General features: G+C 47.2%; 1 protein-coding gene across 1 annotated transcript in view; it reads right to left on the reverse strand.

Annotated features, from left to right (window-relative positions):
• VCL (vinculin) overlaps nt 1–15214 on the reverse strand; it is a 112926-nt gene that overhangs the window by 5535 nt on the left and 92177 nt on the right. The window contains exons 13-18 of the mRNA XM_008145363.2: nt 14560–14688; nt 10546–10695; nt 8599–8707; nt 7186–7488; nt 5898–6022; nt 4255–4440 (exon numbers count right to left, since the gene is read on the reverse strand). Coding sequence (XP_008143585.1) covers nt 4255–4440; nt 5898–6022; nt 7186–7488; nt 8599–8707; nt 10546–10695; nt 14560–14688 — 1002 coding nt within the window. The remainder of the gene's footprint in view (nt 1–4254; nt 4441–5897; nt 6023–7185; nt 7489–8598; nt 8708–10545; nt 10696–14559; nt 14689–15214) is intronic.

The following is a 15214-nucleotide window of genomic DNA, read 5'->3' on the forward strand; positions in this document are numbered from 1 at the left end:
AAGGCTCTCTTTTGGCCAATAACAACCAAAAATAACAACTGCATTGTGCAAACTACCCGAAAGGCCAGGCCCTACTCATTTTTCCCCTCATGCTTTTCCATCTTATACGCTGCAGCGAGGCACACACAAACCAGGCCAGGCAGCGCTCTGCGCCGGACCGCACAGGCACCGCGGCGCGGCGGAGCACGGATGCTGGGTGTGTGACATCTCAGGCAGTACTTGAGGCCGGGAACACGGGTATGTGAAGTCGAGAACAAGTGTTAGACAAGGCCGCCTGGGCCCACCTCTTCCCGTGCAGACCTGGGGTCATTCTAAGACTTCATGACCTTGTTAGAAGACAGTGCAGTGCCAGGGTTAGTTATTACCCATTACTCTTCACACCCTTTCTTGCAACATGCCACCTTCAAGGAGAGAAAAAGTGATCGCCCCCACCCCACACCTCACGGTAGCTTTGGTTCAGTCTCCAAGGCCAAAGCTCTGTTGCTGCTGGTCCTGCAGCCTTGAGCGCTCTCTGTTCCCACTCCAGCCCTCCCACTGAAACCTGGTCAAGCGGTCAACAAGCCCCTTTCCCTGTGGGTTCCATTAAGGCCAGAGCGGCCACTCAGCCAAGTGCAGGGCAGCAAGCAGCCCTCCCAGGGAGCTGCCATAATGAAGCTGCTTCTCACCGTGACCAGCTCTGCCGAGCCACCAGTGCATCAGGGAGAGGTCAGTGGGGGTGGGGGAGACATGCAAAGCTCAACCGTCAGGCCAGGTGACCTCTTCATGGTCTACAATGGTTCCTGACCTGCAGGTCATTGAGAGGCGCATCCATGGCTGCCCAAGGGCTATAAGCTTCCCATAGTGGCCACGAGGTTGGTAAAAAAAAGGAATCCTTTCAAAAAGTGACCCCAGCTCTCTCTTGCCCTCAGACATAAATGCAAGCCCCTTAACCTGGCATTAGCAGACCTGTCAAACTTGTGAAGCCAGTCCTAACAACAAGGTGCAGACAGACAGATGCTGGCCCTGCCCAGACTCACAGGACCCGCACAGATCACGAGTGATGCAATGTGTCAAGGCTGCACATGGCCGGATGCATAGGGAGCAGCCCCAACTGGGGGTGCTAACCAGTACCTTACTAGACCACTTGGTAGCTTCCCGATGCAATGACTGAGCCGCGGCCAGAATGGGCTGGTTGACCGGCTGATTGGATGGCATTAACAGCAGCTCAGGTTCATAATCGTCTTCCATGTCAGGGGGGACAAGGAACCCAACAGCATCAGCCGCGTCTGCCTCAGCTACAACACCTATACCTACCTCAGCGGCTGGGGGACCCGGCTTTGTCGATGGCAGGAAGGATGAGAAACAGGGACAGTGTTAGTAAGAGCAGCAGGACTTGGGGAGCTGGCTGCTGCTGGTTTAGTAACCAAAGCTTGCGGAAACGGCATGTTCTACAGGAGCCAGGTGAACCACGCTCCGCGGAAGGGGAATCCCTGCCTCCAGCACCAGGCCAAGCCCCCTGTTCACATGAGTGAAGGAAGGAGACTCACACCAGTGGCAAAGGGTTTCCAGGGAAATAGTTACACTATGAAAGCAAGTCGCATCCCTTTTTTATACACTTCCTACTGACATTAAACTTGCCAAGAATAATTCTCAAGTCACAATATTTTCGGGGAACCTAACAACTAAACAATAGCTCATTGCTTTTAAAAAGAATCCAGAGAGAAAAAGTAAATTCAGTCACACAACTGGCTTTGAGCAGAGTGAAGTGAACACCCTGCTGGCCCGTACGGTTGATGTTGTACATCTTCCAGGACACAGGAAGTGACTGGGATCAGCTCTGCAGCTGCTGGATGCGAATTAATATTTCCTTCAGGAGGTAAAAATCCCAGAATTAAAAGTGATACATCAGCCTGGCCTGTGTGGCTCAGTGGTTAAGCATCAACCCATGAACCAAGAAGCTGCTGGTTCGATTCCCTGTCCCTGGTAGCACATGCCTGGGTTGCAGGCACCATCCCCAGTAGGAGGCGTGCAGGAGGCAGCCGATCAATGATGTTTCTATATCATTGATTTTTCTATCTTTCTATCCCTCTCCCTTCTTCTCTCTCTAAAAATCAATAAAAACATATTTTTTTAAAAAAATTATACATTGGAGGCAATGGATAGCAAGCCAGGAAAGAGGCAAGAAAACAAACACAGTGGTGAGTGAAAAGGACTCATCAAGTTCCCACTGTCCAGAGACACCTGGTCCGGCCTTCCATCATAGGGGAAGCCCGCCCTTCAGACCAGCTCTCTCTCTCCTCGAGGCCTCCAGAGGCAATGCTCCCACAATCCCACACGCGTGCACCGCGGGCCCTGACTCTGAGAGCTGGTCTTTGGGTACAGCCTCTCTCTCTCCTGTTGCTAGATAGGCTTCTCACTCACTCCACACTCAATTTACATATTTCACAGGTAAGACAATACATGGACCTGAAGGCTGACCCAGGCTGAGCTCCGAGGAGCCCCCCATTGGTGCCCATGAGAGAACAGAAGCCAGGACGGGGAGAGGATGAATTTCCTACCAGGGACAGGGATTCTGAAGGGCCAGGGGAGGGGTCTGAAAGATCCTATGCCACAATAGGCTGGGGGGAAGAAAAGGAATCGCCTCAACCAAGCAGAACCACTGATACGAAAAGCAGTGAGCACGGATTCATTGCATCAAACATCTCTCACAAGCGGAAGAAGGAGTCTGTGTGGAGTTTTATGTGGGGTTGCTATCACTCCTAAAGGTCTTATCCTGCACAGGAAACCTGTCTCATAGGCGATGACAAAGTTGGAGGATTCGGGGCAAACGTGGACTCAGGTACCATCTAAATCCTGTCACCTAAACTCGGTCTCCACCAGCATCCATCCCCATGTCTTAGAGGACAGGCCAGCTCACTGCTCTGGGCTTAGAGTCCCAAAGTGAACAAACACAGATAAAGGCACACAAACACATACCACCACCCCAAACACACATGGTTCAAGCAGCTCCTGACTTCACATAGCTCAAAGCCAGCCATCTCCTGATGCTCCAAACCTGCGGAGACAGCCAGACCTAAGGACTTCTGGCCACAATTGGCAAAGCACAGTACATGTGACAGCCAATGCTATTTGCCCCCAAGTTTTATCTTCATCTTTACAATTCATGCATACTTTGTGTTCTGTTGCACAATGTAAATGGGTTTAATGCAATGTAATTTAAATTCGCTTTAAAAGCTTTGAGTAAAATCAACCTTCATTGTCGCTCCACCCCCCCCCCCCCCCCCACGTGCACTGACACCCCGTGAGTGGTCCCAGGGGTGTGCACGCCCCAGATGCAGAGATACAATTACAAATAATGCCACCGGCCAGGTCCAACACCAGCAAGGTCATTCCTTCTTAGAACCTGGGCTCAGAGCTAACAGTTCAGAAAAATATAGAGTTAAAAAAAACAGCCTGAAAAAAAACACAAGATCAGCTGCATGTCGACCCTGGGGAACGAGGTTCAGTAGAGAACTGGAGCCGGCTGAGGGTGAGAAAAGAACAAGGCAAACGGATGGTGGAATAGAGATCGAGGGTCATATTGGGGAGAGTTAAGAACCGAGTTAGGACTACGTTTCACTGCAAGGTTAGAACAATGTTTAGCTCTTATTTAGAAAAGCTACCACTCACTTTTCATCACTTAGGGGGAAAGAGGCCTGAGTTATTCACGGGGCCTGACTGCTGTAACATCCACATTTCCACCAACCACATTAATTTGTACACTTTGATGTTTGTTGAGCGGAATTAGCCCGGAGCTGTCTTGAGTTGAGGGGTGAGAGGATTCTGAGAAAGGGACATGGCTCCTAAGACACAATCTACTTGCTTCTATGAAAAGACAGGGAAAATGTCAACATTGCATCCAGCTGTAGCAGAGCCCACAGGAGACAGTTTCATGTTTGGAGAGATGATAATTAGCAAGAGCATCTAAAACGTTCCGCAATCCCAGGAAAGAAAAGCAATTTTTAAAAGACGCCATATACCCAGGGTGAGGCACCTGACACCCTAATGCACAGAACTGACTTCTCAACCACAGGCATCCCCGCTCTCACTTGTGCCGCTGGAAGGAGAGACCGTCAAGCACCAGGAACGTCTCACTAAAGCACGGTGAAGAGGAGGATCACACTATGGCAACAACAGGAACCAAAACAGAGGCGGGTGACTTTCCAAACAGACTCTCTTCTGGGTGTTGTGCGCGGTTCTTCACCCTTTCCCCACAAGAAAAGCCTCACTACTTACCTTGCTGGACCATTTGCGAGCTTCATCGTGGAGCTGCCTGGCAGCCATCATCATTGGCTGGTTAATCACCTCCCCGGCTTTCTGCTCGGGGAACTCTTCATCCTTCTCCTCTGGTGGTGGGGGCCTGGGCGGCGGGACCTCCCCCTCAGGCAGGGGTGGTTTGGGAGGAGCAAACTCATCTGTCAGCTAAGAAAGAATTACCAGACTGTAAGCAAAGCCCTAGGAACTACTCCCCCCTGGAATTCTTTCCTTTCCTCTGAAAAGCATCCCCAGAAAAGCCAGCCACATGCATTCCACATAAGACTACCCACACTGAGCACAGTGACCACCTGCTTTCATTTTCTTTCTTTTTCCTCCACAAAAAGCTAGCAGCTCCTGTTTTGGACATATCCCAGGGAGGTGTGCACAGCACTATCAGACTAAGGATTCTCAAGGAAGATATAAGAGCTGGTTGAGGGGAAGCTGCATAGGCAAGTAACTTCTCCTTGGATAATGAGGGGCAGCTAGACCAAATGACCTCTTGATTCTAAATGTCATGACTCTATGGATCACATAAGAAGCCATCCCAGCCCGGCCGGTATGGCTCAGTGGTTGAGCATCGACCTAGGAACCAGGAGATCACAGTTCCATTCCCAATCAGAGCACATGCCCAGGTTGTGGGCTTGATCCCCAGTAGGGGGCGTGCAGGAGGCAGCTGATCAATGATTCTCTCTCATCATTGATGTTTCTATCTCTCTCCCTCTCCCTTTCTCTCTGAAATTAATTAAAAATAAAAATAAAAAAAGCCATCCCAGAATAGCCATCCCTGGCCCTAACCACCCACCAACAGCCCAGCTGGAAGGAATAAAGGAAGCACTGGGGCCAGGGAAGCACTGTTCCTTACCTATGGGCCCAGTGACCCAATTTTGTCCTTAGCCAACTTAGAAAATTACATCTTTTACTGACATTAACTATGGGACAGTAAACCAAATTAATGCCTTGATAAGCTATTCCCAAAGTCAAGCTATTTTAAATACAATATCAGAGTAAATGTCTAAAAATAGTCACTATTTCTGATTTTAGAATTTGTATCTACAAGATAATGCCCAGCTAACCTCCTCCTCAACCATTTACCTATAGAAGAATAAATTCATTGTACTTTGGGAGACATCAAAAGATTTTAAATTATAGTTGGGGGAGGGTCAAACCTTTTTAATAATAAAAGGGTTGTATTGCTTTTGTTACTAAAAATGTCAAGTACAAGCAAGAAGAACCTACATAAGATTGTAACCACCTCAGTTTTGCCATTATCAACTGGGAACTCCTAAAACCTCACCACAAGCGGTGCAGACTATTTCCCCACCCCACTCACTGGCCCCACAAACTCCTCACTCATCACATCCACACTTACCAAGCCAGCTCCTGGGCTCCCATGACTCCCCGTCACTCCCCATCGCAGAGGCCAACTCCCAGAGTCCCGCCCACCCGCGCACACCAGGCAGGAGCTCTGGGTTAGGACTCCGCTAGGTTTAGGAGTGAAAATCAAGTGGTGCCTCTGAGATTCAAGCAAAGGCTAAACAAAGGCCCCTGGTGACTGAGACTCCAGAACACAATCTGCACCCCACACCCGGCTGCTCAACCCTCCCATCTCTGAGGTAACTTACTCGGAGCTGCTCAAGGTCTGGCGGAGGAGGTGGGAAGTCAGGCTCCTGGGGTTGGAAGGCTTCTCTGACCTTGGCCACGGCTCCCAGGATCCGGTATCCCGAGTCCAGGAAGCTCTTCTGCAGGCCTAAACACAAGACGCCCTCCCTCTCAGCCGGGCAGGTCAGTGCCCGGGAGCACTGTCTGTCCAGCAGCAGAACTGGTTTCCACGAACAAAAGCTGGATGTGAAGCTGCCAGTACGCCCTGCAGGCAGTGACCGAGGGGAAGGGAGGTGAGGCAAGGCGGCCGCCCTGGGCCTCCCAGCCCTGTAGAGCTCAGGAGCCTTCTTGCCTGTACAGAGAACAAGCTCTCAGGGCATTCCTGGGCGTGAACCCTGGGCTCAGCTGGCGTTCGTCACCTCTCTTAGGAGATAAGTCTGCCCCGCTCAGACGAGGGGAGATAACAGTGTCCGATTGAGCACACATTCCCAGCAGCACTTCTCACCTTTCTCCCTGCTCCTGTGCTGCACTTGGCACTCGGCCGGTTAACCCCTATGCTGAGCTGCTACTACTCACTGTGTCCGGTTACCTGGAATTCAGGAATCTACTCAAACTATTAGAAACTCCCTCAGGAAACAGAATGTCCGTAGTGACGTTGGGTTGAGGATGCAGGCAGGATTCGGCCTGGGCTAGGGATGACTACGTTCTACTCAGACAAAGATGGAAACACTGGATGCTCGGAACAGAAAGGAATTCAGATGTTTCCAAGCAAAGGAGTGGTAACACCTTTAGTAGGAGTGATGAAAATATGACATAATTCAATGAAAGAAAACCCCGATTCTTTTTAGTGTAGAACCAGGAGAACCAAAGGTCAAACAAAGTAAGCCCTCCAGATCTGACAGAAATAGAGACCATTTTACAGAGAAAAAGCACTTTAAGAAAAGCAGAAGAGAAATGATGCCAGTTACATAAGCTAAACAGTTGGTAGATTGGTGATCACGTATCTTTTGAGAAATTTCCAAAATAATGACTAAACAGGGCCAGGCGCTATGTTAGTCAGGCAACACTATCAAGTGCAGAGAAGTTGGTCCAGAGAAACTGGCTTACAGAAAAACTACCAATATTGCAGAAAGTATCCTGTCCGGCATTATTGTAGACAGGAAGGGGTTCATCCAGCATTCTCAAACAAAGAACCTGTAGGTGTTGCTCCCAGACTTCGTATGTGATGGCAGGGGGGTTCCCAACCCTCTCAGCACCTGTCAGCTTCCCGACTAACCTCTCAGCTGAGTGAACACACCGCACCCTGCTTACCGGGGTCAGAAATGTTTCCAGCCACAGCTTTTGCGTCCATCACCATCGGGGAGATGGTTTTGCTCAGTTCGTCGGAGGCGGCTTTCACAGCCTCCCGGAACTTGGGGTCCTCAGAGTTCTCCACCTCCCTCTTCGCCACCAGCAGGATCCTGTTGGCCCGGCGAGCAATGCTGGTTGCCCCAGCGACCAGCATCTGAGGCTGAATGTTGGCCATGGCCACTTTGCACTTGTCCAGGTCTTTTTTAATGGCTTCTTCGGAAGCATCCAACAGAGATTTGGTATCGATGGCTTCGTCCACCAGCCCTGTCAGGAGAACAGAAATGCAATTTAGTTTCTATTTTGAAGAACTGAGACTCCAAAACCCTGTTGTCCAAGTTTCTTATGTGAAAGCACAATACCCAGAATCCTCTCCTTCAGCTCAAAGTCGTTCTTACACAATCCAGAGCTTCCAGGTGAACACCACAGTAAAAAACACGGAGATGTGGCCCGGGAGGCCACCCAGACTCACGGCATTCACACAACAGTGGTCACTGGCCGCCTCCTGTCTACCACAGACAAGCAGAACTGCGACGGCTTCGGGAGGAAACAAGGATTGCGTTGGAAACCTTCGCCACATTATCTGTTACTAACATTTTCTCCCTCCCATCTTACTCCCCAGCCATCTGTTGCTTGTTGGCAGCGTGGAGTGGCCCAGCTGAGCCACGGGAGGACTCCAATAACCCTCACAGCCTGCTTCTCGTGTCTGTTACCTCTCTTTAGGCACCTCAGCAGCTCCACTTTCATCTCTGGCTGCTACGGGCCCCGGACCCCGTCACAGCAGGCTCTGCAGGGCGGCAGGGAGCCTACATCCGTCTCTTCCCTGCTCTCCTGTCCCTCCCTCCACCGAGTGAAGAAGACTCCGAGGTGCCACTTCCACTGCACAGGCACAGGTCTGTAGGTGTTGCTGTCTTCTTTTCTTTTTTTTTTTTTTAAACGACGTAGTTGATAAGTTGGAGGAAACTCTGAGACAAGTTGTATTAAATGGTAGCTATTGTGGTTCCTTGAAATGTGAACCCACTGAAAATGACAGGGACACTTACTGTATCCACAAACACCGCCTCCCGGCCTCTGAAACCAAACTCTGGCTCAGACTGAGCAAAGACACTATTCAAAGGGAAGATAGGAGCTGTAACAATAAACGTCACACCGGGAGGGCGGCATGAAAATAAAAGGGACTCAAAGAGTCTCTCTTCAGACAAAGTTGCAAGGCTTGAATGAGAAGCCGCCGCTGCGCAGCCTTAATCAGGGCCAAGTACACTGTCGAGCACATGACCGTCCCTTCATCCAATTACAGCTGAGAAACACAACCGGTCCTGCTCAGGTTTCTCAGGACTCGCTCCATGGATTAGACAAGGACTCTGCACACAACTCTACCTGTCATTTTTTCAACATTATCGATCCACTGGTTCTTCATGGTCTCAAAATGTTCGTAAGCGGCTTGGTTTCCGGGATTCCTGAGTAGGATGCGAGCAGCGGAGACGACCTGGCAATGACAAAACCACCTTTAAACACCAGAGCACCCTTCCACTCCAATAGGAGCCCGCCGCGAAGCCTTCTCCTCTCTCCCTGCAGGTGGCACTATAAAGCCAAAAATCGGGAGGTCTCTTCAGACGGAACACATTAGGTTTGGTCTCACAAATAGCTCCCCAGGCAAAAGGTTTTCCGGTCACAGCCTGATTTTAAGAAATTAAAAAAGTGACAAAGTAAATGGATGTTCAGTTGATACCTCAGAATATACACAAAAGTGCTATTAAGCCCTTGGTGTCAAGTCTTCATCTTCAACAGCACCATTGAAAAAGATACTGCCCAGCCACCGTGGCTCAGTCGTTGAGCCTTGACCCATGCACCCAGAGGTCACTGGTTCGATTCCTGGGCAGGGCACATGCCTGGGTTTCATGCTCAATCCCCAACAGGGGGCATGCAGAGGCAGCCAGTTGATGTTGATGTTTCTCTTTCAGCGATGTTTCTATCTCCCTCTCTCTTCCTCTCTTTCTAAAAATCCATTTAAAAAAACAACAACATTGTAAATAAATAAATAAAAGCATTTTTTTTAAAAAGAAAAAGATACTACACACTACTCAAAACTCATTAAATGAATATTTGCAAAAACTGTCTACAGTTAACAAAGTGCTTTCACAACTATTATCTTACTAAATCCTCACAACCAGGTACTTTCTCATTTTATAGTTGCAAATGCCAGGACTCAGAAAACTTAAGTGACTGGCTCAAGAGCTCCCACGTAGTCACTGATGGCACTGGGGGAAGGGACTAACCTCTACTGAGTGTGCGGTAAGTTACAGGCTGCACACTCATCCTCTTAACCCTCAGGACAACCCATTAGGAAGGAATTCTCTCCACTTTCCAGATGAGGAAACTCAAGGTCACAGAAGATTCCACGTCCAGATCTGTCTCCAAAGTCCTTGCTCCAAAGTCCACAGTTGGTGTCTTAAGTCTAGTTTTCTGTTTCTCTTTTGTAGAAATCTTATTTTTATACAGAAAACCTATTATGCTTTCTATTCCATATCTCATGGAAGTTTTTAAAGAAAAGTAGACGTTCATATTTTACGGAAGGTTTTTTAAAAGTTGGAGAAGTGTGACTTGTTAACATGCCATTTGGGCAAAAGTTGCACGATGCAAAGACATGCTCATTTCTCCGTTTCTCCCTGTAAGTTCCCACCAAAGCAGCCCAGCTCCTAATGCACCAGAGGCACTCAGCAAGTACCTGCTGAGTAAACGAATGAAAAACTAGTAATGAGTTTTCTATAATTTGCTTAGAAGGAAAAATACACAAACATCACGCTAAATGATGCTGAACTGACATTTTTAAGAACACCGATTACCTGTCAGGACTTTAATTCCTGTCCAATTTGTTTTCTTTTGCTCCCACTCTTCCAGTATACTGCTGACAGCATACTAGCTATCTCTTGGTTATATGATTAAATAGAAAAAAGAACACAAGTTATGGATACAAATGTGTTGTTGTTTTTCATCCCTCCAAGGGATATGAGAAAAGGCATAAGCTCTAAAATCAAAACAAAGTAAGCTCCCAAGATTGTCTGCATATTTCCTTACGTGTGAATGAGTGTGTGTAGGGAAAGGGGGAGGGGGCCTTTATTAATATTTTCTACTTTCAAAAGTAATCTATTATCATTGTAAAAAATTCAAACAATACAAAAACAATTCTGATATTGTGGGCATGTGTTTTCTTCATAACATTTTACAGTAAGGGCTCAAAATGTATGGAAACTGTCCTGTAATTAACCTTCATTTCTGAGTACTGTGAGGTGAGACTGAAATGATGAAAAGTGAGCAAAACTCAACCTGGGGCGTGAGTTCCCGGGCTGTCTTCACGGAAGCCTGAATGCCTTCCACCGCTGACTTATTAGCAGTTCCAACAGCAGCTGCCTTCTCGGCCGTGGCACCAAGCCTTCCTGAATGGTTCTCAAAGTTAGCTGCCCTCTCGTCAAACACCTTGAGGAATAAACAAAGACATGAAGAAAATTTATTTAAATAAAATGGGTCTGGCAGCCTAAGAAAGAGTCTCTCTTTAAGTAGCGGCAGCAACTACTCGAGCAAAGACTTCAGAGATGACATCACACCCTAGTGAGCAACACGATAGTCATCGCCAAGTCCTGGCCTTGCTACATCACACACCGTGAATTCCAGTTCAACCAGTGCTTACCAAGTACAAACAGAACATTTGGCTGTGTCGTCTGTAATAAGGGGTTCACAGAATGTAAAGATTTAAACAATCCCCGTTCTCAAAAGGCTTATCCTAGTTCGAAGAGGACAGACAAGCCCACTCCAGGCTCCAGGGCAGGTTGCTGGGTATATTCAAAGGCAAGAAGATCCACAGAGTCTTAAACTGAGCTCCAGCATCTCAGGCCAGCATCCCTCCCAGATCAGTTACCATTAATGTTGTAAAAACTCTGCCCTGACCTCCACAGGAAAAACGATAGCTGGCTCACAATCAGGCCTGACCCAGGGGTAAGGATGCTGGCTTTTATTATCCCAAGTGCAAAACAATCTCCCGAATTGTTCTTTCAGCTCTCACATTTGAAAAAAAGTCAACTTTTCTTCTGACACAGATATTATGCAAGGTTGCATACTATGAAAGGGATGATTTAACTTGGATAAAATGACAAAGGATCTTCTGTCATTGGTCAGGTTTACCCTGCACAGAGCATGTCAGGAATTGTCTAGCAGAATCGTCCTCTTCTTTGCCTTCCCTGGGGTCTACCTGCCCACATTTGGAAAGCAGCTCTGGTCTGGCAGGCAATCTACAGGTCTCCTGGTTCACTAGCAGGCTCCAATCTCATTGCCAGCATTCTGGGTTTACCCATTCAAGTCTCTTCCCCATTCTGGACGTAACTACCTGGGTTCTTGCCATTTAATGCTCAAAATCTCTACCTAAATCTCCGATCTCCTAGTCTCCTTCACCTGGCCTCAGTCCTTGTTTCTTTCCTTGGCTGGTCTCCCACACCCTGGATCTACAGGGCTTCAGCCAACGTTGGTTGATCATCTCGACCCCAGCCCATGTCTGCTGCTCTCTCTGATTAAACTGACTGCTTCACTTGCTGTCCTTGTCACTCAATCAAAATTTACCAGCACACACTATGTGCCAGACACTGGAGCAGGTGCTGAAGACACAAAGACAAATAAAACAAAATTTATCCATCTCAAGTAGCTCACATCCCAGTGGGGTGAAAAAGGCCCATAAGCAGATATTCATAATAGAGTGTGCCATGTGCAATAATAAAGCTAAGCACTGATATCATGGAAGCAAAAGGAAAGGCATTAATCTAGCCATGAAGTAAAGGATAATGGGATAAAAGATAGATAGGAATTAACTGAAAAAAAATAAGAGGATAACTAGGCAGAGAGACAGAAAGAACAAAGACTTGGAAGGAAGAAAGGACAGAGTATTCAGGAAATTATAAGCGATCAGGCATTGCTGGGGCATGGTCTGTGAGGCAGGGGTTGATAGGAAATAGGTGTGTAGATCATAGTGCTCTGGCTTTCTCCTCTGTGAAAGGGAAGGTCTACTGAGGGTTTAAGCAGGAAAATATCAGGGTCAGACCTGTATTTTTATTTTATTGGTGGCCTAGTGACTGATTCACGGAAGACCAACCAGAGCTGAGCAGTCAGTCATACAGCAGCAGGGGACAAGGTTCAGAACTAGAGCTATGGCAACGTGAGTGGAAAATGGAAAGGATTCAAGAAATACTTGTGAAATCAAAATAGCTTGTCTTCGTTTACTGATGTGGGAAGATGAAGGGAAGGAAACAGTCAATGGTGACTCACAAATTTCTGAGAGAGAACAGAAGGGTAACGTGCTGAGGTGCCTATGAAACATCTGGGTGGAGAGGACCAGCAGGCACAGTAGTTGGAACTACTAGCATAAAACTCAGAGACGCCGAAATAAAAACAATAATAAATCATCCCAGCCTCAGGGGAACATGAGCTTTATAAACATCCAGTAACCTAGCCTGGAGAAAAAAAATGGGCGTCATTCACAAATAATGACACAAACCTTCACCCACCAGTTCTGCATTGTCTTGGGTGCCTGACCTAACCCCTTTTCCTTTGCTGGTAATACTAGATGCTAGAACCAAATACTTGCTTTCCTAGATTCCTTTGCATCTGGGGTAGCCATGTGACAGAGTTCTAGCCAATAAGACATAAGCAAAAGTATCCTGGAAGATTCCTAGGAAAGCCTTTATTTCATTCATTCAGTCAGTTAGTCAGTCAGTCATTCCCAACTCCGTGCCATACATTGTTCTAAGAACTGGGAATAAAGTAATAACAAAATACAGTCCCTGCCCATATGGAATTTCATGCTAATGTGAAGACAGACAAACAAAAATAAGGTAAATGTGTCAAATGCTGATAAACACTAAGGAGAAAAGTAGGATATGAAGATTAGGAAATCCCCGGGAGTGGAAGTGGAGTTGCCATCGTAGGTGAACCAGAGGAGAGCTGAAAAAAATGAATGAATAATACGTGTAGTTCTCTATGTAGGCAGATGAGAGAACAAATACAAAGGCCCCAAGGCTACATCATGTAAATGTAAACAAGGAATACTGGAAGACAATGCAAGGAGGTCCATGTCGACAGAAGAGCGTGAGGCAGAAGAGCGGCACCACCTAAGGTCAGAGTAGAAGGGGGACCAGATGCAGTGGTGTGCTGAGGCTCACACCAGCTCACCAGAACCTTGTGCCCATCTCTTCCCAACTGTGCTTTCAGTGACTTCCCATTGCAACAGCCATGATGGGACTATTTACATCATGGAAACAACAAACATTACAAACCAGGGCTTTTTGTCTTAGGGGCTTTTTTCTGGAGAACTAGTCTACCAGCACATCGCTGACTTTACTGTTCTAAGGACTTTGGCCTCATTCTGGGACAGGGAGGAGTCATCAGAAGGGTTTGAGTAGACGAATGGCATCAAATGATTTAAAAGGTCACCCTGATTTCTGTGTTGACCTTAAGAAAGGTGTGTTTGTGACAGGAGTACTCCCACCCCTCATTTCTAACTGCCTTGAACATGATGACTAGGGTTGCAACAGCAATCTCACACCATGAAGAAAAGACCCAAGAAGACCACAGAGATGGCTGCTTTCCTGGTGTCAAGCCGCTGAATCAATACCAATGCTACCCACGCGAAGATGCGGAGTGTAACCTCTTAGCATGGACCCCCTCACTTAGGGAAAGCCACGCCCACCCCGGGCCTTCCTCCAGGGCATGGTGCGGAGGCCGTGCCATCTGTGCGCCGCAGGGCTGACCCCAACAGGACGCCAGTGGGGGCGCCGGGCGCAGCCTCCCACCAGGACGCCCGGGAGCACGCGGGCACCGACGGTGACGTCACCTTCTCGATAGATTTGTATGATCAACACGCGTCTATTTTTACGTCAACTGCACACGTAGCGGCCAGTCTTCTCCAAGACTGTTCCCGTGAGACAAGTCATTGAATACTTTGTCCTATTTTTATTTGAAAAAACAAGTGAATGGGCTGACATTTAAAAAAAAAAAATACCAATGCTACCTACCTCCATGCCTCTTTTTATGTGATGAAAATAAAAACCCATTTGTTTGCATCTCTGATGGTCGGGTTTTCTACTACTTACAACTAAAGACATGTCCTAAAGACATTCTTAGCTGATACACGTGGTGACTGAAACAAGAGATGGCAGGGCCTTCCTCTTCTATCCTTCCACCCTTCACCCACAGTATCCCAACCTGATGTACAATATAAACACCTTTTACCTTTACAAACAAATCATCATTAAATAAGTGTGTGTGCAACAGAAGAAATGGAAGACTTTAGATACTCACCTCTTCCCTATTGGGTGCATCAGGAGGTGCAGTGGCCGCCACAGCCAACAGCTTGATGGGAGTTGTGGTATCGCTGAAAACATCTGACACCTCCTGAGTCATGGCCTCTTGCATCTGGGCTTTCAGATCCTTAAAAACATTGTTTACAAATTAAAATTCCCAAAAATATCTAAAAAGCACATCTGCCAATGTCTTCACTTCACTGACACACTCATTCATTCATTTAGTCTTTTATTCAATAAACATCTGTTGGGTATCAACTATACTGAGCCAGCATGAAACGGGTATAAGATATGAATCCTGCCCTCTGAACAATTAGTGTGTAGTAGAAGAGGTAAAACTTGGCCCACAGTTCCCTAGAGCTTGTTCTACCCAATCAAGAAATCTTACTTCCTTTCTTGGTGGCCTCTAAGAAATGATACTGAGAATTATGGGGTTGAGCCCAAAGAAGGCCTGGGAGCGAGAATTCCTCATCATTCCCAACGTTGCAGGGGCCTGATAAGGACCGCAGTAACTATAAAGATTGATTTGTGGAGGCAGTGTCAAATTTCTAAGCATTTTCTTACAATAAGAGGAAAGAAATCAAGAATGGGAATATTTTTATACATTTTTTCCATTGAGTTTCTAGAAATATTTGATAACCAATGCATGTATC

Source organism: Eptesicus fuscus, chromosome 17, assembly GCF_027574615.1.
Source record: "Eptesicus fuscus isolate TK198812 chromosome 17, DD_ASM_mEF_20220401, whole genome shotgun sequence".
Classification (NCBI taxonomy): domain Eukaryota; kingdom Metazoa; phylum Chordata; class Mammalia; order Chiroptera; family Vespertilionidae; genus Eptesicus; species Eptesicus fuscus.